Source organism: Hemitrygon akajei, chromosome 8 (assembly GCF_048418815.1).
Source record: "Hemitrygon akajei chromosome 8, sHemAka1.3, whole genome shotgun sequence".
Taxonomy (NCBI): domain Eukaryota; kingdom Metazoa; phylum Chordata; class Chondrichthyes; order Myliobatiformes; family Dasyatidae; genus Hemitrygon; species Hemitrygon akajei.
The window spans coordinates 178,950,359-178,976,557 of NC_133131.1; the positions used below are offsets into that span (position 1 = coordinate 178,950,359).

Below are 26,199 nucleotides of genomic sequence, written 5' to 3' on the forward strand. Positions count from 1 at the left end.
CTCTGTGGTTAAGAAAGCATACGGTGCATTGGTCTTCATCAATCGTGGGATTGAGTTTAGGAGCTGGGAGGTAATGTTGCAGCTATATAGGACCCTGGTCAGACCCCACTTGGAGTACTGTGCTCAGTTCTGGTTGCCCCACTACAGGAAGGATGTAGAAATTATAGAAAGGGTGCAGAAGAAATTTACAAGGATGTTGCTTGGATTGGGGAGCATGCCTTATGAGAATAGGTTAAGTGTCAAGTCAAGTCAAGTTTGTTGTCATTTCGACCATAAACTGCTGGTACAGTGCACAGTAAAAACGAAACAACGTTCCTCCAGGACCCTGGTGCTACATGAAACACAGAACTACACTAGACAGCACAAGGCTACACTAGACTGCATAAAACAACATTAAAAAAAACTGCACTGGACTACAGACCTGCACAGGACTACATAAAGTGCACAAAACAGTGCAGGGCAGTACAATAATTATATAAACAAGACAACAGGCACAGCAGAGGACAAATTACAATATAATAATAAATGATGTCAATATCTGTCTGGACTGTGATGGCTTGGGTGAAGAAACTGTTGCACAGTCTGGTCGTGAGAGCTCGAATGCTTTGGTACCTTTTGCCAGATGGCAGGAGGGAGAAGAGTTTCTGTGAGGGGTGCGTGGGGTCATTCACAATACTGTTAGCTTTGTGGGTGCAGCGAGTGATGTAAATGTCTGTAATAGCGGGAAGAGAGACCCCGATGATCTTCTCAGCTGACCTCACTATCCTCTGCAGTGTCTTGCGATCCAAGATTCGCCCTATTCTCTTTGGAGCGATGGGGGATGAAAGGTGACCTGATAGAGGTGTATAAGATGATGAGCAGTATTGGAAGTGTGGATAGTCAGAGGCTTTTCCCAGGGCTAAAATGGCTAGCACCAGAGGGCACAGTTTTAACGTGCTTGGAAGTAGGTACAGAGGAGATGTCAGGTTTATTACGCAGAGAGTGGTGAGTGCGTGGAATGGGCGTCCGGCAATGGTGGGGGAGGCGGATACGATAGGATCTTTTAAGAGGCTCCTGGATACATACATGGAGCTTAGAAAAATAGAGGGCTATCGGTATCGCTAGGTAATTTCTATAGTAAGGACATGTTAGGCACCGCTTTGTGGGCCGGGGGGGCCTGTATTGTGCTATTGTCCTTTTATGGTTCTATGCTTGTTCTATGTTTCTAACTCCTGAGTAATGTATGTCACTTTAAGACATTGTTTTTAATGTACTTGTACAGTTTTCTGGCATAGCTGTCAATGACTCCGGCAAAAAAAAATAACCTTTTAAAATAAAGCAAATTTAATCTGTCATGATGTTTAGCACAGATCCCCATCACTTGTTTGTTAACATTTAGTGCACAAATAGAGACTGACTTGAGAGAGAGATTATTTGCAGAAAAAGGTTTTGCCGATTTATTCAGGGAGACGTGCCCCAGCTTAGGGTTTACAGACAAGCTTAGAGAGAGAGATGCTCAGCGTACTCATCGGGTTTTGATCCGGTCACCGGAAAACATACCCCAGCCCTCACGTAGACTCTGACAGGAGTGCCGCACCTATCAAAGAGTGATTCTTGCCGGTATGGAGGGGAGGCTTTAAAGTCCACTAGGGTACTGAGCGTAGAGCTGCGCAGCAGGCGATGGTTGGGCTGAAGATTTTCCCTCTGTTTGGCAGAGAGCCCCAGGCTCTGTGGTATCCATTCTTGCTCTCTGACTATCCTTGATGCTATTCTTCCACCCCTCCCAACCTGGTTTGTCCCCATCCACCAGCAGCCGCTGCCTTTCGCTCCACGCTTGGCTGCAAAATCCTTGAAGACTGGTGATGCACCATCAATAACTCGGAGACGTGGGTTAAGGTAGGCTTTTATTGGCTGGAAGAAAGCACAAGCAGCAAGTGACCATCACACAACATCCTGGAGACTGAGGAAGGGTCTGTGTCTCCAATCGCCTTTATACCGGGGTCTGTGGGAGGAGCCACAGGAGCAGTCGGGGGGGGGGGGGGGGGCTGTCCAGACAGGTATATGTAGATCACCACAACTGGCTCTCTGTGAAACTTGCTGCTTGAAGCTGGGTTAGACTGGAATAGCTCTGGCTACGAAGCTGTATTTTTTTTCTATCGGATCAGTCGTGGAAGCCGGAAGCACAAAGGAAGATCCGCGTTATTCTCCATATGGGGGAAACTGCAAAACAAGACATAGTGAGACATAGATCTGTGAGCTCATTGATCAGACCAAGTGCAGACTTATCGACCGCTTTGTCGAGCGCCTTCTCAGTCTAAAATGGTCTTCTAGACTCTCGGTTTCAACTTCGCTCGCCACTGCCACAAGAGCCAGGATCCGAACCTGCTCTGTCCCATCACGCATACCCATCTAATAGAACATAAAGCAAAAAGCATAGGACATTGCAGCACTATACATGCCCTTCGGCGATGATACGCCAAGCTTTTAACCTACTCTCTGAATAGTCTAACCCTTCCTTTCCACACAACCCTCCATTTTTCCATCATCCATGTTCCTATCTAAGAGTTTCTTAAATGCGCCTAAAGTATCCGCCTCTGCCACCAGTCTGGCAGAAAATTGCACATACCCACACACTCTGTTTCAAATAACCCTCCTCTTAAATCTCCATATACATTCCTTCAACCACCTTCAAGTTATACCTGTTCATCTTAGCCATTTCCCCCCGGGAAACAGCCTCTAGCTACCTATACATTTCTGACTCTTGCACACCTCTTTTAAATTATCTCTCTTCCTCCTTCACTCTATTGAGAAAAATCTAGCTCGTTTAACCTTTCCTCGTAAAACATATTCTCTAATCCTGGCTGCATCCTTGTGAATCTCCTCTGTACCCCCTCTCTGGAGGAGTTACAAGCTTCAGTGGCTGAGATGGGAGACACTGCGCATACAACAACTGTTTCCCGGGTTCTTCACCAGTCACAGCTTTAGGGGAAAGTGGAAAAGAGAAAGCCACTGTTGAAAAACTCACGTGACATCTCGGCTAGAGTTTGCCAGTAAGCAAGTCAGAGACTCTAAAGTCAAATGGAAGAAGGTTCAACGGTCAGATGAAACCAAACTTGAGCTTTCCGGCCATGAGACCAAACATTATGTTTGCTGTAAGTCAAACAGCAAACATCATCAAAAACACACCTACCGTACCGTGAAGTATGGTGGCGATTACATCATGCTTTGGGAATCCTTCACTGCAGCAGGCCCTAGAAGGCCTGTTAATGTAAAACCATAAGGCCATAGCATATAGGAGGAGAATTAGGTCATTCAACCCAACAAATCATGATCAGCCCATCATGGCTGATCCCGTAGCCCACTCACCCCCATGCACCTGCCTTCTCATTGTATCCTTTGATGCCCTGCCCAATCAAGAAACGATCAATTTCCGCCTTGAATATTCCCATGGACGTTGCTTCCACTGCAGATTGTGGTAGACCATTCCACAGATTCACTACTCTCCGGCTAAAAAATACCCCCTTACCTCTCTTCCAAAAGGTCACCCCTCAAATTTGAGGCTGTGCCATTAGTTCTAGATAGCACTAACAGAGGAAACATCTCCACATCCACCATATTTAGTCCTTTCAACATTTGGTAGAGTTCAATGAGATACCACATTTCCACACCACCACGCATTCTTTTAAATTCCAGTGAGTACAGGCCCAAAGCTGCCAAATGTTTCTCATTTGTAACACCTTTATTTTCAGAATCATCCTCGTGAACCTCCTGTAGACTGTCTCCAATGACAACACATCCTTTCTGACATGAGGCCCAAACCTTTTAACAATACTCCAAGCGCAGGCTGACTAGAGTCTTATAAAGGCTCCAGCAATATAAAATATAACCATATAACAATTACAGCATGGAAACAGGCCACCTTGGCCCTTCTAGTCCATGCTGAATGCTTACTCTCACCTAGTCCCACCTACCGGCACTAAGACCATAATCGTCCATTCCTTTCCTGTCCATATACCTATCCAATTTTACTTTAAATGACAATACTGAACCTGCCTCTACCACTTCTACTGGAAGCTCGTTCCACACAGCTACCACTCTTTGAGTAAAGAAATTCCCCCTTGTGTTACCCTTAAACTTTTGCCCCCTAACTCTCAACTCATGTCCTCTTGTTTGAATCTCCCCTACTCTCAATGGAAAAAAGCATATCCACGTCAACTCTATCTATCCCCATCATAATTTTAAATACCTCTATCAAGTCCCCCCTCAACCGTCTACGCTCCAAAGAATAAAGACCTAACTTGTTCAATCTTTCCCTGTAACTTAGGTGCTGAAACCCAGGTAACATTCCAGTAAATTTTCTCTGTACTCTCTCTATTTTGTTGACATCTTTCCTATAATTCGGTGACCAGAACTGTACACAATACTCCAAATTCGGCCTTACCAATGCCTTATACAATTTTAACATTACATCCCAACTCCTATACTCAATGCTCTGATTTATAAAGGCCAGCGTACCAACAGCTTTCTTCATCACCCTATCCACATGAGATTCCACCTTCAGGGAACTATGCACCATTATTCCTAGACCACTCTGTTCTACTGCATTCTTCAATACCCTACCATTTACAATGTATGTCCTATTTGGATTATTCCTACCAAAATGTAGCACCTCACACTTATCAGCATTAAACTTCATCTGTCATCGTTCAGCCCACTTTTCTAACTGGCCTAAATCTCTCTGCAACCTTTGAAAACCTACTTCATTATCCACAACGCCACCTATCTTAGTATCATCTGCATACTTACTAATCCAATTTACCACCCCATCATCCAGATCATTAATGTATATGACAAACAACATTGGACCCAGTACAGATCCCTGAGGCACACCAGTAGTCACTGGCCTCCAACCTGACAAACAGTTATCCACTACTACTCTCTGGCATCTCCCATCCAGCCACTGTTGAATCCATTTTTCTACTTCAATATTAATACCTAATGATTGAAACTTTCTAACTAACCTTCTGTGCAGAACTTTGTCAAAGGCCTTACTGAAGTCCATATAGACAACATCCACTGGTTTACCCTCGTCAACTTTCCTCGTAACCGCTTCAAAAAATTCAATAAGATTTGTCAAACAGGACCTTCCACACACATATCAATGTTGACTGTTCCTAATCAGACCCTGTCTATCCAGATAATTATATATACCATCTCTAAGAATACTTTCCATTAATTTACCCACCACTGACGTCAAACTGACAGGCCTATAATTGCTAGGTTTACTCTTCGAACCCTTTTTAAACAATGAAACCACATGAGCAATAGCCAATCCTCTGGCACCATCCCCGTTTCTAATGACATTTGAAATATTTCTGTCATAGTACCTGCTATTTCTACACTAACCTCCCTCAAGGTACTAGGGAATATCCTGTCAGGATCCGGAGATTTATCCACGTTTATATTCCTTATAAGTGCCAGTACTTCCTCCTCTTTAATCATCATAGTTTCCATAACTTCTCTACTCGTTCCCCTTACCTTACACAATTCAATATCCTTCTCCTTAGTGAATGCCGAAGAACAGAAATTGTTCAAAATCTCCCCTATCTCTTTCGACCCCACACCTAGCTGTCCACTCTGATTCTCTAAGGGACCAATTTTATCCCTCACTATCCTTTTGCTATTAATATAACTGTAGAAACCCTTTGGATTTATTTTCACCTTACTTGCCAAAGCAACCTCGTATCTTCTTTTAGCTTTTCTAATTTCTTTCTTAAGAGTCTTCTGACATTCTTTATATTCCTCGAGCACTTCATTTACTCCATGCTGCCTATATTTATTGTAGTTATCTCTCTTTTTCCTAACCAAGTTTCCAATATCCCTTGAAAACGATGGCTCTATCAAACCTTTAACCTTTCCTTTCAACCTAACAGGAACATAAAGATTCAAAATTTCACCTTTAAATGACCACCTTCCCATTATTACAATCTATTACATCCTTCCCATAAAACAAATTGTCCCAATCCATTCCTTCTAAATCCTTTCATATCACCTCAAATTTAGCCTTTCTCCAATCAAAAATCTTAACCCTTGGTCCAGTCCTATCCTTCTCCATAATTATATTGAAACTAATGGCATTGTGATCACTGGACCCGAAGTGCTCCCCAACACATACCTCCGTCACCTGACTTATTTCATTCCCTAACAGAAGATCCAACACTGCCCCTTCTCTAGTTGGTTCCTCTATGTATTGCTGCAAAAAACTATCCTGCACACATTTTACAAACTCCAAACCATCCATCCCTTTTACAGTATGGGCTTCCCAGTCTATGTGTGGAAAATTAAAATCCTCCACAATCACAACCCTGTGCTTACTACAAATATCTGCTATCTCCTTGCAAATTTTCTCCTCTAATTCTCGCTCCCCATTAGGTGGTCTATAATATACCCCTATAATGTTACTACACCTTTCCCATTCCTCAATTCCACCCAAATAGCCTCCCTAGACAAGCCCTCTAATCTATTCTGCCAGAGCACTGCTGTAATATTTTCTCTGACAAGCAATGCAACACCTCCCCCTCTTCTCCCTCCAATTCTATCACACCTGAAGCAACAAAATCCAGGAATATTTAGTTGCCAATCACACCCCTCCTGCAACCATGTTTCACTAATAGCTACAACATCATATTTCCAGGTATCAATCCATGCTCTAAGCTCATCCACCTTTCTTACAATGCTCCTAGCTTTAAAATAAATGTATTTAAGAAATTCTCCACCTCTTCCTCTCTGTTTATGTCTAACAGTACAAAGAATTTTACTGTCTTCTTTTTCTTCCTTCTCCCATACATCTGTTCCTACACTCTGGTTCCCCTCCACCCTCATATCTAGTTTAAATCCACTGGAGCCTCTCTAGCAAACCTACCTGCAAGAATATTTGTCCCCCTCCAGTTCAGATGTAAACCGTCCCGCCGGAACAGGTCCTACCTTCCCTGGAAAACTGCCCAATTATCTATAAATCTGAAGCCCTCCGTCCTGCACCATGTCTTCAGCCACATGTTGATCTGCACCATCTTACTGTTTCTAAACCCAACTGCATGTGGCACTGGTAGTAATCCTGAGATTGCTATCCTGGAGGTCCTGTCCTTTAACTTGGCACCTAGCTCCCTAAACTCACCTTTCAGGACCTCCTCATCACTCTTCCTACCCACGTCATTGGTCTCTACATGGACCACGACTTCCAACTGCTCGCCCTCCCTCTTGAGAATACTGAGAACTCGATCCGAGATATTGAGGACCCTGGCACCAGGGAGGCAACAGACCATCCGAGATTCTCGATCTCTTCCACAGAACCTCCTATCTGTCCCCCTAACTATTGAATCCCCTATCACTACTGCTCTCCTCTTTTCCCTCCTTCCCGTCTAAGCTGAGGATCCAGTCTCGGTGCCAGAGATGCAACCATTGCAACTTGTCCCTGGTAGGTCGTCCCCACCAACAGTACCCAAAACGGTATACTTATTGTTGATGGGAACGGCCACAGGGGTGCTCTGCTCTTCCTGTCTATTCCCCTTCCCTCTCCTGACAGTCACCCAACTACCTGTCTCCTGACTCCTAGGGGTGATTATCTCCTTGAAACTCCTGTCTATTTCTGCCTCTGCCTCACGAATGATCCGAAGTTCATCCAGCTCCAGCTCCAGTTCCCTAACACAGTTTGTCAGGAGCTGCAGCTGGATGCACCTTTTGCAGGTATAGTCATCAGGGACAGCTGTGCTCGCCCTGACTTCCCACATACTGCAAACGGAGCACTCAACTGCCCTAATTGCTGCCTCCATTACCTACTCCTAATCTAATTAGATTAATTAAAGGAGCTTGCCCAGCCTTACCTCACTTGGAGTGAAGCTCGTACTCAGCCTCTGCTCACTTTTTAAATTCCGCCTCTGATCTCAGAGGCCGACTTTCACGCGTCTGCGCAGTCTAGCCTCTGCCGCGATCAGTTAAAAAAAACAGCTTCTCTCCAAGCTTCTTTTACCTCTTCCCTCTCTGCCTCTTGCTGCGATTTAAACATCTCCTTGCTTTTATATTCTATTGCTCTTGAAAGAAATGCCAACATTACATTTGCCTTCTTTACCACAGACTCAACCTGTGAATTAACATCCTGGGAGTCTTGCACGAGAACCCTTAAGTCCTTCTGCACCTCTGATGTTTGAACCTTCTCTGCATTAACATAATAGTCTACATTATTGTTCCCTTTAGGAAAATAGATTATCATATATTTCCCAACACTGTATTCCATCCGCCATTTTGCCCATTCTTCCAATTTGTCTAAGTAATGCTGCAATCGCATTGCTATCTCAGCACTACCTACCCTCCACCTATCTTTGTATCATCCACAACCTTTGTGGAGCCTTTGTGGATTTTTTCTTGTGAAGCAGCATCATGTGTGGCACATGCTATACCTTCTGAACTTCCAAATAAGTGACATTCAGTCCCTCTGCTTTGTCCACCCTGCTTGTTAGTTCCTCTAAGGGATTTATCGGGCAAGATTACCTTTCACAGAAATCATACTAATTTTGACTTATCATTAGTCTCCAAGTACCCCAAAACCTCATCCTTAATAATAGAATCCAATACTTTACCAACAACTGAGTTTAGGCTAACTCGCCTATAATCTCCTTTCTGTTGCCTTTTTCCCTTAAAGAGTGGAGTGACATTTGCAATCATACAGTTCTCTGGGACCATGCCAGAATCAAGTGATTCTTGAAAGATCATGACCAATGCCTCCATTATCTCTTCAGCAACCTCTCTCAGGACTCTGGGATGGTGTCCTTCTGGTCCAGGTGACTTATCTATCTTAAGACCTTGCAGTTTGCCTGGCACTTTTTCCTTTGTAATAGCAATGACACTCTTGAAAATATTGCTCCCTGGCTGAGTCCTTTGGAGAATGCAGGCTTCTCCTTCACACGTTCTACGAGTTAGGTATTGCCAGTACAATCTTCTATACAATGGTGTGCTGGGGCAATGGCATCTACACGGGTGATGCCAACAGGTTCATAAACTGATTAGAAAGGCTAGCTCTGTTAAAATACTCAAATTGGACACACTGGAGGCTGTCGTAGAAGAAAGGACCCTACAGGAAATCCTAACAATTCTGGTCAATATTCCTCACCCCCTGCAAGCCATCTTGGCTAGTCAGAGGAGCACTTTTAGTAATAGACTAAGAGAACTGCTCTGCTTCAAAGTGTGCTTTATGAGGGCATTCCTACCCTCGGCCATTAGGCTCTATAATGTGTCGACCTATAGCTGGCAAAGTGTGATCCCCCTGCTGTTGTATTGTTTGAGATAACTTATTTTTATTCTTTCTTCTTCTCTTCTAATATTCATATCTGTGTACTTATAATGCTACTGTGACACAGTAATTTTCTTTGGTATCTAAGTATGTATCTATCTACCTATTTATCTGTCTGCAATGAATGGTAGGGCACTGACAAATGTTGTGGAACAGAGGCACCTGGACTACAAGTGCACTGCTCGCTGTAAAGTACCATGCTAGTAGACAAGATGGTGAAGAAGGCGTTTAGCATGCTGACCTTCATTGGTCAGGGATCGAGCAGGAGTAAGGGCATTATGTTGCAGTTACACAAGTCATTTGTTGAGGCCGCACTTGGAATATCATCCACAGATTTAGTCGCTCAGTTATAGGAATTACGCTGTCAAGCTGGAGAGGGTGCAGAAGAGATTTACAGGAATGCTATCTAGACTAGAGGGCCTGTATTTCCTAGATAAGTGGGCCACTCTGGATCTTTACACCTTGGAGAAAAGGGGAATGAATGGTGACCTCACAGATGTTTATAGAGTCATGGACGGTCTGGATAAGGACAACAGTCATAATCATTTCCCCGAGATTGGGGTATACAACACCAGAACTTAGATATTCAAGATAATAGGAGGAGAGATATTTAAATTAAACCTGACAGTTAACTTCTTTACACAAAGGGTGATGAATACCTGGAATGAGTTGCCAGGGGATGTTATCAAGGCAGGTATTGCAATAATTTGAGGCATTTAGATAGGTATATGGATGGGCAGAGATTGGAGGGTTATAGGACTAAATCGGGCAATTGCTACTAGCAGGGCGATGCTGCGGTCGGCAAGGATGAGTTGACCCGAAAGTCCTATTTCCTTGCTGTATTGTTGTACGATTCTTTGATTCTAACCTCAATCAAATTGTGCCCTTTATCGATGTTTTGATTGTTTTGCTGCTTACTGAAACCACAGATTTCCCACTCTTAGAAAAGTTAATTTTAGGCTCCATCAATGCCTTTTTATGCTTACATTCCTCAGTTTCACATATAAGATTTTGCCTAAAGTTTTACAGGAAATGTTGGCAGGCAGGGTTCTGTCAAATAAACGGTGCAAGTAGTAAGTTTATGTACAGTAAAGTAATAAAATAATTGACACAGGTACAGAGACAGACGTCAGAGATATAACCAGTATAATGTGTAAGAAGGACGAACATTTAAATGTATATTTCTCGTTCTGCCCTAGGAAAAGGAAAAGGTAGCTGGTGAGTTTCAGACTGAGAATGGTGACATCCTGAAGAATATTAACGTTAGGAAAGAGGAGGTGGCCGGATAAAGTGGGTAGGATCTAGGTGACAAGACATATACTAAGAAGAAACAAAATGCTGGAGAAAATGAGCAGTTCAGGCAGCAGCCATCGGCAGGAATAAATAGCTGACGTTTCGGGCGGAGACCATTTATCAGAAGCCTCGACTGTTCATCCTTGTAACCGGATTAGCCAGAATTAAACATCACCTTATTCTTGCAACGGATTTACAGCATCTGCAAATTTTCTCTTCTTAGTGATTCTTGTTATGGCTTCTGCCCCCTTCCTTTCCAGTCCATATAGAGAGTTTCGGCCCCAGACGTCCACATTTCATTCCTCCTATAGATGTTTCCTGATCTGCTGAGTTCGTGCAGCATTGTTTATGTGTGTTATTCCGGATTTCTGCCATTTGCAGAATGCACATGTGTTTGTGTATATGCTAAGAAATTGTTCAAAACCAGGTAGACTATTGCTAGAGCCTTAAAGAGATTTGTGCAGCACACTTAGCCAGTTGGGGTACAAGAAGCCCGCATGGTGGATTATTGGAAAAAAAGACTGCAAGGACAGCACAGGTCAGAGACCATAACATCAATTGCAGAAAAGATTATGAGGAACAAAATTTAAAATTATTTAGAAAGACATGTGCTGACCAGCAACTACCAGCATGGATTTATTCGTTGGAAAATCATTTTCACAAAGTTGCTTGAAAGAGAACTGCTATGGACAAAGGGAGTAGATATTGTCTAAATGGATTTTAGCTAGGCTTCCAGTGATGGTCTGATTCAGAAGGTTAATTACATGAGATCAATTCCGGATGGACATTTGGGTATAAAATTAGCTTGATGGCATAAGACAGAGGGAGGTAGTGATGTGTTTTTGTTCAGATTGGAGGTTGTAATACTACTTTGCATTGGAAATCAGTATATACCCTTCCAAAGGATCATCATGTATATTAACGATTTCAAAGAGGATATAGGCGGCATGAATAGTGATTTTGCAGATGAGGGAAATATTGAATGTAGAGTGGACCGTGAATAAAATTTATAAAGTATCAGGAAAGACGATAAGGAATTCATAGTCTCTTTTTCCTGTGCAGAAAGTTTAAAAGTACAAGGCACACGGTTTTGGTGCAACGAGACGACGACTTTAAGGAGACCTGAGGGATAAACCTTTCACACAATGATCGATGGGTATATGAATTGAGCTGTCAGAAGAGATGGTAGAGATAGATACATTTTCAAAGATTAAATTGTGTATTATGGTTGTCACACGAACATATTAGTTGCAATGAATACTGACGAAATCTTATCTCCCTAAAACTGCTAGAAATTGGCAGAGTGCAATTCGCTGTGATAATGCTATGTGAGGTTGCGTTTGATTGTTCAATACTGGTAGGTCTGCTGATCCAGTGCAGAAACTTGGGATTGGTCTGGGGGATATCGGACAAATGTCTTCCTGCGCTATCAATGCTACAAGATTCTACAGTGAACCTTCGGTAATCAGATCAGCGAGTCTGGGAGAGCGGACAGAGCAGGAATCAGAATCTTGGACAGACACTTAAAATAATTCTCACCCAATTTAGTGAGGATCATGCGCCCCATAGGCTTCCACCTCACAGAGTGACAGGGATGTTGTCTTCCTGGGGATGATAATGGTCATGAAACGTCCATGTAGTCCTCGTGGTTTACAGAAAAAGTACCTAGTCTCGCCCGCAGGCACGGATACATCCTTTGCACAACTGTAGGAAGAGAGTCAATTTGAGAATAGAATCAGAATGAGGTTTAATATCACTGGCATATAAGGGGTGCAAAAAGACATCCGCAAACTCTAATTTGTTTGCTACATTGAGAACAAATGGAGCTTAAGGGTTTACTGCAAAATCTATATGAGAGCTTGTTATGTCCACAGTGGCTTTAAACTGTGTCTCAGACCCGGCATATCACAGGCTTACTGTAGTGGGCATTTTAAATATCACAAGAACTGGGCATTAAAGAGCCGTGTAGTATAAATGTTGTTTACCGTGATGTATGACGTTTAAAGGACATACTTGCTACGCCGATTGCAATTACAGGGTCTTCAGATTACGAAAGGTTGCAAACTTCAATGGGCTGGTATGGCAGAACATGTACTTATTACAGTTTGAATATTTCTGGAATTGAATATTAAAGGAGTTTACATGTATTGTGTGCTGTCTCGTTCCGGGAGTTTGCATATCCCGGGGTATACATAAGAACATTAGAAATCGGAGCAAGAGTAGGCCATCCGGCCCATCGAGCCTGCCCTGTCATTCAATAAGATCCACTGATCTGTCCATAAACTCAGTTCCTTCTACCTGTTTTTTCCCCATAACCCTTAATTCCCTTAGTATGTAAAAACCTATCTAACTGTTTCTTAAATATATTTAGTGAAGAAGCCTCAACTGCTTTCCTGGGCAGAGAATTTCAGATTCACCACTCTCTGGGAAAAACAGTTTCTCCTCATCTCTGTCCTAAATCTTCTCCCCTGAATCTTCAGGCAATGTCCCCTAGCTCTAGTCTCACCTACCAATGGAAGGAACTTTCCTACTTCTATCTTATCTATCCCTTTCAAAATTTTGTATGTTTCTATAAGATCCCCTCTCATTCTTCTGAACTCCAGAGAGAATAGTCCCAGGTGACTCAATCTGTCCTTATAGGTTAACCGCTTCATCCCTAGAATCAACCTGGTGAACCTCCTCTGCACTGCCCCAAAGTCAGTATATCCTTCCTCAAGTACGGAAACCAGAACTGCACACAGTACTCCAGGTGCAGCCTCACCAGTACCCTGTATAGTTGCAGCATGACCACCCTGCTACAAAATGTTACATGTCCCAGTCTTGCGTACCACAGACTTCCCTTGTGCTGGACAGTTAGGAATAAGTGGGGAGGTGGGCACACACGTGTGTACGCATTTTCCTGAGGTTTTGCTTTTCTATGCGTTTTAAGAATATTGGGAGGTGGTGGAGGTTGCTTATTTTGGAATTCATGACTGAGGAGATACTTGTTAAGGGTATCGTTGTTGCATATCCCGCGGAATAGTATCCAGGAAATATGAGGATTACACGGCGTTGTTCTTGCCAGTGAGTTCCATCGAGTCTCCAATGCGGATTTCCGCATCAGTAACGCCAAGGCCCGCGGTGATTTTCACAACGAAGACCATGTAATGGTAGAAGAAATCGACGCTCCACCAGGGCGAATGCTGCACGGTTGTTTTGCTGCACGACCCACTCTGGTAGTTGGTGTCATGATTCCTGTCGATAGCATTGAGGGCATATCCTTTGAAATCCGATATGCTCGACTGCGTAGCGCGAATGGTGTCACACAGATTGCCTGAAATCACATGGATCAGCTCGTATCAGACCTTGTCCTGTCTCAGCACGCTTTTCAATGAATAAAATCATGACAACGGGTTAGTCTGAAACAACATAGCTCCCAGAAGGCTTTACACAGTGAACGTAGGACACCGAGGAGTGCGGTAGAACAGAGACCTGGAAACACAGGTCCATAATTCATTGAAAGTGGCTGCAGAGGTCGATAAGGTCGGAAAGAAATTTTCTGTAACTTTGGCCTCAAAAAGCAAAGTATTAGGTACAGGAGATTGAATGTTATGGTGAATTTGCATAAGACGTTAGTGGAGCCTAATTCGGAGTGTTGTGTGCAGTTTTGTCACCTACCTACAGGAAGGATGAAAGAGTAGAGAAAGAAATTACATGGATGTTGCCGGCACTGGAGGAACTGAGTTATCAGCAAAAGTAGAATAAGTTAGTACTTCATTCCCTGGAACGTAGAAGATTGAAAGGAGACTTGTTAGATATATACAAAATTATAAGAGCTGCAGATCAGGTGAATGCAAGCAGGCTTTTTCCAAATCCGATTTGGTGCATCTACAACTAGAGATCATGGGTTAAGGGTGAGATGTGAAAAGTTCAAGAGGACCATGAGGGGAAACTTCTTCACTCAGAGGGCCATGAGAATGTGGAACGAGCTGCCAGCGCAGGTAGTGCATTCAACCTTGATTTCAAAGTTTAAAAGATGTTTGGGTAGGTACATCAATGATAGGGTTATGTAGGGCTTATGTTCCGGGCATAGGCCGATGGGAGAAGGCAGCTAAAATAGTTAATCATGGACAAGATGAGCTGAAAGGCCTTTTTCCGTACTGTATTTTATATGACTGTATGACTGTAACGTCCAGCCTTGATGGCCTTTTGGCCGCACATTAACTGTCGCAGTACTTTTGTGGACACGTTCTCTGCCATGTGGTCTGTTGCCACTGTTAATGTTCTCTCTCAAGCAGAAATGGCAAATTTTTGGATCGAATATGGAAGTCTGGACATCTAGACGCAAACGCAAAGAAGAGAAAATCTGCAGATGCAGGAAACGCAAGCAAAACACACAAATTGCTGGAGGAACTCAGCAGGACAGGCAGCATCTATGGAAAAGAGTACAGTCGATGTTTCGGGCCCAGACCCTTCAGCAGGAATGGAGAGAAAATGATGTGGAGTCAGAGTAAGAAGGGAGGGGTAGAGAAGGATGAAAAACCAGGATATTGGTTAAGCTGAGAGGGATGAAGTAAAGAGCTGGGAATTTGATTGTTGATAACGATATGGTGCTGAAGAAGGGGTGATCTAATAGGAGAGGACTGAAAACCATGGAAGAAAGAAAAAGAGGCAGGGAACACCAGAGGGAGGCAATGATCTGGCAATGAGATAATGTGAGACGGGGAATAAGAAGGTCGAGGGGGAGATCATTACTGGGGTTTCAGCAATCGATGTTTATGCCATCATGTTCAAAGGTACTCAGACGGAATATAAGGTGCTGCTCCTCCAAAGTGGCCTCATCGCAACAGTAGTGGAAGCCACGGATGGACATATCAGAATAGGAATTGGAAGTGGAATTAGAATAGGTGGCTACTAGGAGATCCCGTTTTACTGGCGATTGGAGCATTGGTAGTCGGCAAAGCAGTCTCCCAATCTATGTTGGGTCTCACCAATATACAAGCATAGCTCACATGTTTGAGTATTGTGATGGAATAAAGGGAATTACAAGGGCATGAGAGAGGAACTTGCCCAGATGGAATGGAGGAGGATACTGGTGGGGATAACATCAGAGCAGAGATGGCTGAGGTTTCTGGGAATAGATCACCAGGCGCAGGATGAATATGGCCCAGAGAAGAATAAGTTCTCAAATGGAATGGGTACACAACCGTGGCTGAAAAGGAAAGTTATGGAGTGCATAGAAGTGACGGAAATGCCATAAAAATGTAGAACAAGTGAGTGGGAAGTTGAATGATTGGGAAACTTTTAGAATCCAACAAAAGGAAACTAAAAAGCTATAAGAAGGGAGAGGATGAAATATGAGGGCAGTCTAACCAACAATACAAAGCAGGATATCAAAAGTTTGTTTCAGTTATATAAGGAATAAAGGGAGATGAAAGTTGATATTAGACCACTGGAAAATGATGCTGATGAGATAGTAATGGGGGACAAAGAAATGACAGATGAATGTAATGGGTACTTTGCATCTGTCTTCACTGCAGAAGACATTAGCTGTATGCCAGAGGTCCGCAAGTGTAAGGGTGCAAGAGTAGGTGCCATTGATAATTCAAAGAAAAATCTGCCAGGCAAAATCAAAGCTCTTAAGGTGAGTAAGTCTCCCTGACCGGATAGACTACAACCCGGAGTCTTGAGAGTGGTTGCTGAAGACATAACAGATATATTAGTCGTAATCTTTCATGAGTCACTTGATTCTTGCATGGTTCTGAAGACCGGCAGATTGCAAATGTCAAACAAATCTTTTAGAAGGGAGGAAGACAAAAGAAAGGAAATTATAAGCCAGTTAGCCTACCCTCAGTGGTTGGGAAAGTGTTAAAGTGTATTATTATGGATGAGGTTTCGAGGTACTCGGAGACTAATGATAAAATAAGTCAAAGTCAACATGGCTTCTCTGATGGGAAAAGTTGCCTGACAAATCTATTTAAGTTCTTTGAGGAGGTAACAAGAAGGGTGGAAAAGGAGAGGAAGTGAGTGCCATTTACTTAGATTTTCAGAAGGCGTTTGATCAGGTGCCAAGCATGAGGTTGCTTAACAAGATAAAATCCGATAGTGTTACAGGAAAGATGTTGGCATGGATAGCGGAATGACTGACAAGCAGAACACACCAAATGGGGATAAAAGGGTTGGCTGTCAGTGACTAGTGATTTTCCTCAAGGGTCGGTATTGGGACTGCTATTTTTCACATTGTTTTTCAATGGTTTAGATAATGAAATTCATGGCTTTGTGGCAAATACTGCAGGTGATGCGATGTTAGGTGGAATGGTTGGTAGTGCTGAGGATGCAATGCGATTGCAGTAGGACTTAGACAAATTGGAAAATGTGGGCAAATAGTGTCAGGTAGAACGCAGTGTTGGGAAATATACGATAATATATTTTGCTAAAAGGACTAATAATGTGAATAGTGACAAGGTTCAAACATCAGAGGTGTAGGGCAACTTGGGAGTTCTCGTGCAAGACTCCCAGAATGTTAATTCACAATTTTAGTCTGTGGTAAAGAAGGAGATGGCAGAAGTGCCGGAGAATTATGTGCTGAATGTGGAGGATGAGTGGTTAGACTGATCTTATAGCAGGTTAAACGGTCAGCACAACATTGTGGGCTGAAGAGTCTGTACTGCGCTATGATGTTCCATGGTTCTATGCTCTAGGTATAATCTTCTGACTTCCACAGGTTTGTCCTTTTAACCGGGAATAAACTGCACCATTTCCCTCTCCACCTTTGGAACTTGCAGAAGAGGAGAAACAATGAAGCCTTACCTTTTGAATGATGAGCTCGAGCCACGGCGAAGACACAGACAAACACCAGCAGGTAACGGGCATCCATCCTGTGATGCACAGAGGGAGTTCCTTTACTCTAGGAGTCACTTCCAATTCCCAGGTAGATTGATACCTAGAGTAATATTTGCAGTGGAGTGTCACTGTTATGGAACTACTTCTTTCCCTGTTGACGGTCCCCTCAATTTGAAACATGTCAGACTAGTTGGGAGAAGGTTACAAAGGTGGCTATTCAGCACATCTTTACGTCAGTTCTATTTATTATGCTCCACATCTGCCGCTTCATCTCACCCTTATTCTGTTTGTTCCCCTTTTGTGCCCTCTGTTTCTCCACATAAGAATTACAATCTGCGATTGCAAAATGCACTTTTCCACTGAACCCACTCCAGCTCCTCGTGTCTCTGTTGAATTTTTTTACAGAATGCACCAGTACTGATATGGCTTAATGTTCTGTTGGATATACAAGAGGATATAAGAGTAAGACCAGGTGCAATGTATTATAAAAAGTAGGGAGCAGCTTATTCACATAAAGAGTTCTGGGTATTTGGCATCAGTTGCCAGAAATAGTGATTGAGACAGGCACCTTAGCAAGATTTAAAGGTTGTCCAGATAGGTAATTCGACAGGACAGGTTTAGAGCGCTAGGGCCAAGCGCGGGCAGACAGGACTAGTTTGCTGGACAGTACAGTCGGCATGGCTAAATTGGTCTCGTGTCTATTTGGATTCAGTGTCGGTGCAGCCAGCAGAGCAGGAGTAAGGAGTGCGGAGAGTGCGGGGTTTAAATAGAGGCCCACTTTTAGGAGCGGGCAGCGGAGTGCATGGGAGCAGAGTGCTGGGCTTTGGCTCAGTGGGCTTCAGCATAAGGGGACTTCGGTGAGAGGAAATCAGTGAGCCTGAGTACATGCTTGCTGAGGTAAAAATGGTAAGGTCGGTAGGTACTTTTTTCATTTATTCTGACTAATCTGGGATCAGGTAATGGGGGAGACGGTTAAAGCAGTGGTGTGCTCCGTATGCAGTATGTGGGAGGTCAGGGTCAACACAGTTGTCCCTGATGACCACTCCTGCAAAAGGTACATCCAGCTGCAGCTCCTATCAGACCGAGTTAGGGAATTGGAGCAGGAGCTGGATGAACTACGGATCATTCGGGAGGCAGAGGCAGAGATAGATAAGAGTTATCGGGAGGTAGTCACACCGAAAAGACAGGAGGTAGGCAAATGGGTGACAGTCAAGAGAGGCAGGGGGAGCAGACAGAGAGAGCAGAGCACCCCTGTGGCCGTTCCCATCAACAATAAGTATACCGTTTTGGATACTGTTGGTGGGGACGACCTACCAGGAACAAGCTGCAGTGGTCCTGTCTCTGGCACTGAGGTTGGACCCTCGACTAGGAAGGGGAGGAGGGAAGGGAAGAGAGCGGTATTGATAGGGGATTCTATAGTCAGGGGGGCGGGATAGGAGATTTTGTGGGGAAGATCGGGAGTCTCAGATGGTATGTTGCCTCCCTGGTGCCGGGGTCCGGGACATCTCAGATCGGGTGCAGGTTATTCTCGAGAGGGAGGGCAAGAACCCAGATGTTGTGGTCCATGTAGGGACCAACAATGTGGGTAGGATGAGTGAGGGGGTCCTGCGTAGTGAGTTCAGGGAGTTAGGTGCGAAGCTGAAGGGCAGGACCTCCAGGGTAACAATCTCAGGATTGCTACCTGTGCCACATGCGAGTGAGGCAAGGAACAGAAGGATTATACAGATTAATACGTGGCTGAGAGGATGGTGCAGGAGGGAGGGCTTCAGGTTTTTAGATAATTGGGCTTTGTTCCAGGGAAGGTGGGATCTGTTCCGACGGGACGATTTACACCCGAACTGGAGCGGTACTAACATTCTTGCAGGAAAGTTCGCTAGTGCTTCTCAGGGGGGTTTAAACTAAATTTGCAGGGGGCAGGGATCCAGAATGCGAGAGAGGATAGCGAGATGAAGAATAAAAGACAGGTGGGGACTACACGGTTCTGGAATATTAAGTGTGTAGTAGAGAAAGGTGAGGCGGAACAAGTGATAAGGAAGACACATGTACAGAGGGATGGTCTGATGGAACATGGAGTTAAATGTGCAGAAAGAATAAGTAAATTTAGGAAGGACAACAAAATTCAAGGGGCGTATAGCCTGATGGGAGTTTGGGGAGCTGGGTTAAGCACAATAGGCAGCGATTTAAACAGAGAGAGGAGAAATGGGCTAAAAATTCTATATCTGAATGCACGAAGTGTCAGAAATAAGGCGGATGAGCTTGAAGCTCAGGTGCGAATGGGTAACAATGATGTTGTTGGGATAATGGAGACATGGCTGCAGGGAGATCAGACCTGGGAAATGAATGTACAAGGGTATACGTGCTGTCGTAGGGACAGAACTGTGGGCAGAGGGGGTGGGGTGGCCCTGTTGGTGAGGAATGAGATTCAGTCCTTTGCAAGGGGGGACATAGGATCAGGAGAAGTAGAGTCTGTGTGGATAGAACTGAGGAACAGTAAGGACAAAAAGACCCTAATGGGTGTTGTCTAAAGGCCACCAAACGGTAGCATGGATATTGGGTGCAAGTTGAATAGGGAGTTAACATTGGCATGTGGCAAAGGTAATGTTGCAGTAGTTATGGGGGGATTTCAACATGCAGGTGAATTGGGAGAATCAGGTTGGTGCTGGACCCCAGGATAGGGAGTTTGTAGAGTACCTACAGGATGCATTCTTGGAACAGCTTGTATGGGAGCCGACCAGGGACAAGGCTATTCTGGATTTAGTCTTGTGTGATGAACAGGATTTGATAAGCGATCTTGAAGTAAAGGAGCCATTAGGAGGTAGTGACCATAATATGATAAGTTTTTATCTGCAATTTGAGAAGGATAAGGGCAGATCAGAGGTGTCAGTGTTGCAGTTGAACAGGGGAGACAATGGAACCATGAGGGAGGAGCTGGCCAAAGTTAACTGGACGGATATCCTAGCAGAAAAGGCAGTGGAACAGCAATGGCAGGTATTCTTGGGAATAATGCAAAAGGTGCAAAATCAGCTCATCCCTCGGAGAAGGAAGGATTCAAAGGGGGGAAAGGGGCCACAGTGGTTGACAAAGGAAGTCAGGGATTGCATAGCATTAAAAAAAATGAAGTATGACAGCGCTAAGGTGAGTGGGAGGACAGGTGATTGGGAAATTTTTAAGGAACAACAGAACTTAACTAAAAAGGCAATACGGGGAGAAAAAATGAGGTACGAACGCAAGCTGGCCAGGAATATAAAAGATAGCAAAAGCTTTTTTAGGTATGTGAAGAGAAGGAAGATAGTTAAGAACAATGTTGGGCCCTTGAAGAATGAATTGGGTGAAATTGTTATGGGAAACAGAGAAATGGCAGAAGAATTTAATAAGTATTTTAGATCTGTCTTCACTAGGGAAGACACAAGCAATCTCCCAGATGTATGGATGGGCCAAGGACATAGGGTAACAGAGGAAATGAAACAGAATGACATTAGGAAGGAAACGGTGATGAGTAAACTGATGGGACTGAAGGCTGACAAATCCCCAGGTCCAGATGGCCTGCATCCTAGGGTACTAAAGGAGGTGGCTCTGGAAATTGTGGATGCATTGGTAATAATTTTCCAATGTTCCTTAGATTCAGGATCAGTTCCTGAGGATTGGAGAATGGCTAATGTTATCCCACTTTTTAAGAAAGGAGGGAGGGAGAAAACAGAGAACTATCATCCTGTCAGCCTAACATCAGTAGTGGGGAAGATGCTAGAGTCCATTATTAAAGATGGAATAGTGGCATATCTAGATAGCAGTGAAAGGATTGGGCCGAGCCAGCATGGGTTTACCAAGGGCAAATCATGCTTGACTAATCTATTGGAGTTTTTCGAGGATGTAACCAGGAGGTTAGACGAGGGAGATCCAGTGGATGTAGTGTACCTCGATTTTCAGAAGGTATTTGATAAGGTCCCACATAGGAGATTGGTGGGTAAAATCAGAGCTCATGGCATTGGGGGGAAGATATTGACATGGTTAGAGAACTGGTTGGCAGATAGAAAGCAAAGAGTAACGGTGAATGGGTGTTTCTCGGAATGGCAGGTGGTGACTAGTGGGGTGCCACAGGTCTCGGTTTTGGGACCACAGCTGTTTACGATTTACATCAGCGATTTAGATGAAGGCATTGAGAATAACATCAGCAAGTTTGCTGATGATACTAAGCTGGGTGGTAGTGTGACATGTGATGAGGATGTTAGGAGAATTCAGGGTGACTTGGATAGGCTGAGGGAGTGGGCAGATACTTGGCAGATGACGTTTAATGTGAATAAGTGTGAGGTTATCCACTTTGGGAGTAAGAACAGGAAGGCAGATTATTATCTAAATGGAGTAGAGTTAGGTAAGGGAGAAATACAAAGAGATCTAGGAGTCCTTGTTCATGTCACTGAAGGTGAATGAGCAAGTGCAGCAGGCAGTGAAGAAGGCTAATGGAATGTTGGCCTTTATTACAAAGGGAATTGAGTACAAGAGCAAGGAAATCCTTTTGCATTTGTACAGGGCCCTGGTGAGACCACACCTGGAGTATTGTGTACAGTTTTGATCTCCAGGGTTAAGGAAGGACATCCTGGCTGTAGAGGAAGTGCAGCGTAGATTCACAAGGTTAATTCCTGGGATGTCCAGACTGTCTTACACAGAGAGGTTAGAGAGACTGGGCTTGTACACGCTGGAATTAAGGAGATTGAGAGGGGATCTGATTGCAACATATAATATTATTAAGGGATTGGACAAGATAGAGGCAGGAAATATGTTCCAGATGCTGGGAGAGTCCAGTACCAGAGGGCATGGTTTGAGAATAAGGGGTAGGTCATTTAGGACAGAGTTAAGGAAAAACTTCTTCTCCCAGAGAGTTGTGGGGGTCTGGAATGCACTGCCTCAGAAGGCAGTGGAGGTCAATTCTCTGGATGCTTTCAAGAAGGAGCTAGATAGGTATCTTGTGGATGGGGGAATCAAGGGATATGGGGACAAGGCAGGAACCGGGTATTGCTAGTAGATGATCAGCCATGATCTCAAAATGGTGGTGCAGGCTCGAAGGGCCAAATGGTCTACTTCTGCACCTATTGTCTATTGTCTATTGTCATTCCGTGTGAATCTGGATTTTGGAATGCTGATAAAAGGTCCTCACCCACGAAAGTTGTCAAATTTGAACTACATCTAGACCCATGGATCCATCCATCATGGAAGCAGGCTTTTCCACCATCGAGTCTATGTCAACCAACATGCACACTACTACAGTCACATTATTCTACTTTTTTTCCATATTTCATAAATAACCTCTCCCACCCTCCCCCAAATCAATAGTCCTGCATGCACATCGTTGGGAGATGGAAGCAAACCGGGGCGCAGTAAGGCTAACGTGGAAACACCAAGCCGAGTAACCGCCCAGAGGTCAGGATTGGAAACGACGTTGTGAAGCTGTGATCTGCTGTCCCTCTGTACTGCCGAGAGATGACATATTTAAATTTGTATGTGAAAGTACAAATGGCGGAATGTACGAGAATTTGCTCCGTGGGCAATGGAAAAACAGGAAGCCAGCAGTATATCTTGTCTAACCCTTGGGTTGTGGTTTGTGTGTTTAACAGCACATATCCATTAGTGTTGGAATTCTGTTTATCAGTTCCACACATGTTGTGATGGTTCACGTTTTCCTCTAAATCACTTCACATTATAGGGTCTCAGAGATTAACACAGAACCGGTTCCTGTGGACAATTTGTCTATAACTGTCAACATGCCACCCTGAATCAAACTTGATACATGCCCACCTCGCCCATGTATCAAGCGGTACACAACAAAAAAAAAGGAAAAGAGGTCATACAGAACAGTTGAACTAGTGGCCCGTTTATCATAGGTAGGTAATTAGTGGAATCAAACATGTACAGGCAATGTGTAGTTTAAGATATTATGGAGACTCCGTGGACCGAGGGGTCCATTTCTTCAGCTGTACTGCTTTATGTCTTTATGTTCTATGCTGAATCCCTACCATATAACGCTTGTTATACTTGTGTCCAATATGTAAAACAACCTTCTGCCACCACATTCTGACTCCTACCACTCAATTCATTTATATCCAATTTGTTATATCATTCTTGATGCCATATTAATCTCATCTCCAGGAATGATGGATCACGTGATACTCGCTGAATTCATGCTGCTGGGCTGCCTATCGCTAATGAGTCCTTGCCTTTCCACATGCAAGTAGTTCCTACCCCTCCGAACCATTTCAAGCAATCTCCCCCACAACAGACGCCTCTATCATTGCGATATGCTCTCTACAGTGATTTTCCCTTAATGGAACTCTCCCTCCACTCTCACCTCCACCTGTATGTCATTTGTAAAAACTACAGCACAGAAGGTTGAGCTGACTGATGAATCCCACCCTCAACCAGTCTCGTATACAGTTGCTCTGAGTTAATCTGCCTAATCAGTGAGGAATCCATCATTAAATGCAATTTAGCCTATTGGACGTTCCTTGCAACTCTCCTGTCTCCGTCTGCCCTACCTACTTGACTTGCTTGCTTTCACTTCCATATTTGCTTCATCTGCCACAGTTTTGCTTTGCCTCAGGGCCATCTTCAAGACGAGATCCAAGTCTCGCGAATAGCTCCAGTAAATCTTCACGGAGGATATTGGTACTCCAGATGTACCACATCCCTCTTATACAAGTTGTCTCTGAATCAGCAGATATCCCTAGATCCAACCAAGGAAGTGAACACTTCCTTCTGTACAAGTTCTTAAGTCACGCATTCTTCTGCCCTGTTGTTCTATTTAGAATTTCACTAAATTCTGGAATCAGTACTGATCCAGAGGTCCTTGAGATCTAATTTTCTTACCTGCTGAGGAACAGTCAAGCCTTCCAAGTAACTATTGAAATTCTCCATCAGGACTAAATCAACCTCTTTCCACCTACAAGTGCTGCTTGAGTGGTTTAGATCCTCCAGATCGTGTTTCTGCTTTTTAACTTCTTGCTTAACACCCTATATCCATTATCAGGGATCTCATCGATTTATCTATATCATTGGAGCCAAAGTGCTCAGCGATCTTGGTTTGTTCACATTGCACCTGAGTGTATTCTGCAATAGCTCGGAGACAACTGGACAGCATTACCCTGGCAGCCATAGGTGATACACCATCCTGCAGTTTCTTTAATGGCCTCCAAGTCTTTACACTGTCCCAGTACACACTCTATTATTGGAGTCAAATTGGATGAACTGGAAGCTGTTGTCGAACAAAGGACTCTATGGAAAATCCTGGTTATTCTGGATAATGTTACTTACTCTCCGCATCCCACCTTTGCTGAACCGAGGTGAACTTTTTGGAATAGACTAAGACAACTGTGCTGCTCCAAAGAGCGCTTTGCGAGGTCATTCTTACCCTCAGCCATTAGGCTCAAAGGTCAACCTATTGCCGAGGAAGTGATGGCCCCTACTGTCAGACTGTTTGAGGTAATTTTATGCTTTCTACCTCTCTTCTAATATTTATATCTCTGCACTTGTAATACTACTGTGACACAGTAATTTCTTCTGGGATCAATAAAGTATCTATCTATCTATGAGAAGGGATAGCAGGAGTTAAGCTTCTTCTGCACCGTCCGGTAGCACACTCACTATGTAGGAACAGGGTCCGTCAGGCACGGACTGTATTTCCTTCCATTCTCTCAGGACAGGACAGTCTGATCTTGCCTCAATAGCTCGAAGTTTACCCCTTATTCTAAGCACTGCAAAGTGCGACATTACTCGTCAGTCTCTGCTTTTTCTCATGACTATAATCTACGGAAAGACAGAGATGCTAGGAACCAGTAATTGGAAATCACTTCCTGAATCCCACTGTACATTCAGAGCATAAGAAAAGTTGCTCACCTTCTGCACGGTCTCCGCGGGAGCTGAGGAGCCCTTCTTCCATTCCGGTTTATATCAGGACAGCCCATGGATAGCGCTCAGTCGAATTGGTCACATGCCAGGCAGTGCTGTCTTTCTATTGGCAGAAAGAGGATTGCGTTTGAGCAACTAAAACATTGAGCAAGGTGCGAATGTTAGGATAAGGGATGTGCAATGCGTGCCAACCGTTACTTGCTCACTGTGAGGAAAGAGGGAACGGTCCACTGGAAAGGGGAAGAGTGGAGAGTTTGGAGTCTGAGGAGTTAGTGCAGAGAACCAATAGGAAAATCAGACATAAACAGACTAAACGTGTAAGTTGCCCTTTAGAGAATCCAACACAAGGACTACCAAGTCCTTTACTGTCACAGTTTTTTTGTATAGTTTCTCAATTGAGAAAATAGTCAACCTTTTCATTTCCTCTACGAAAGTGCACGACCATACACCTCCTGACACTGTATTCCATCTGCCATTTCTTTGCCTATTCTCGTAATTTGTTCAAATCTTTCTGTAGCCTCTCTACTTCCTCAAAATATCTGTCCCTCCACCTATCTTCATATTACTAATGCCTCCACAACCTCAGCCACTCCTTTCACAATCTTGAGGTGTACACTATCTGGTCCAGGTGACGTACCTTCAGATCTATCCATTTCCCAGAACTTTCTCTCTAGCAATGGTAACTTCACACACTTCATGACACCGATACCTGGAACTTCCACCACGTCCTCTACAGTACTTACTCAGTTTTGTTGTTCCCTATTACTACCTCTCCAGCCTCGTTTTCCACTGGTCCAATATCTACTCTCGGCTCTTTTTAACACTTATGTACCTGAAGAAACTTTTGGTATGCTCTTATATATTGCTGA

The 26,199-nt window shown here is 43.8% G+C and overlaps 1 protein-coding gene across 1 annotated transcript; it reads right to left on the reverse strand.

Annotated features, from left to right (window-relative positions):
* Positions 1-1,870: 1,870 nt before the first annotated feature.
* LOC140732485 (fucolectin-1-like) lies at positions 1,871-25,447 on the reverse strand. Its single transcript, XM_073055214.1, has 5 exons — positions 25,319-25,447; positions 17,405-17,537; positions 13,661-13,928; positions 12,155-12,319; positions 1,871-2,199 (listed from the first exon to the last, which is right to left on the reverse strand). The coding sequence occupies exons 2-4, from the start codon at positions 17,469-17,471 to the stop codon at positions 12,160-12,162; spliced, it is 495 nt and encodes a 164-aa protein (XP_072911315.1). The 5' UTR covers positions 17,472-17,537; positions 25,319-25,447; the 3' UTR covers positions 1,871-2,199; positions 12,155-12,159.
* Positions 25,448-26,199: the final 752 nt, after the last annotated feature.

Excerpts from the sequence above, each read along its gene's own strand:
- LOC140732485 (XM_073055214.1), bottom strand. The coding sequence starts at position 17,471 with ATGGATGCCCGTTACCTGCTGGTGTTTGTCTGTGTCTTCGCCGTGGCT. Across the intron at positions 13,929-17,404 it reads TCGAGCTCATCATTCAAAAG|GCAATCTGTGTGACACCATT; the intron begins GTAAGGCTTCAT and ends ATGTGATTTCAG. Across the intron at positions 12,320-13,660 it reads ACTGGCAAGAACAACGCCGT|TTGTGCAAAGGATGTATCCG; the intron begins GTAATCCTCATA and ends CTCTTCCTACAG.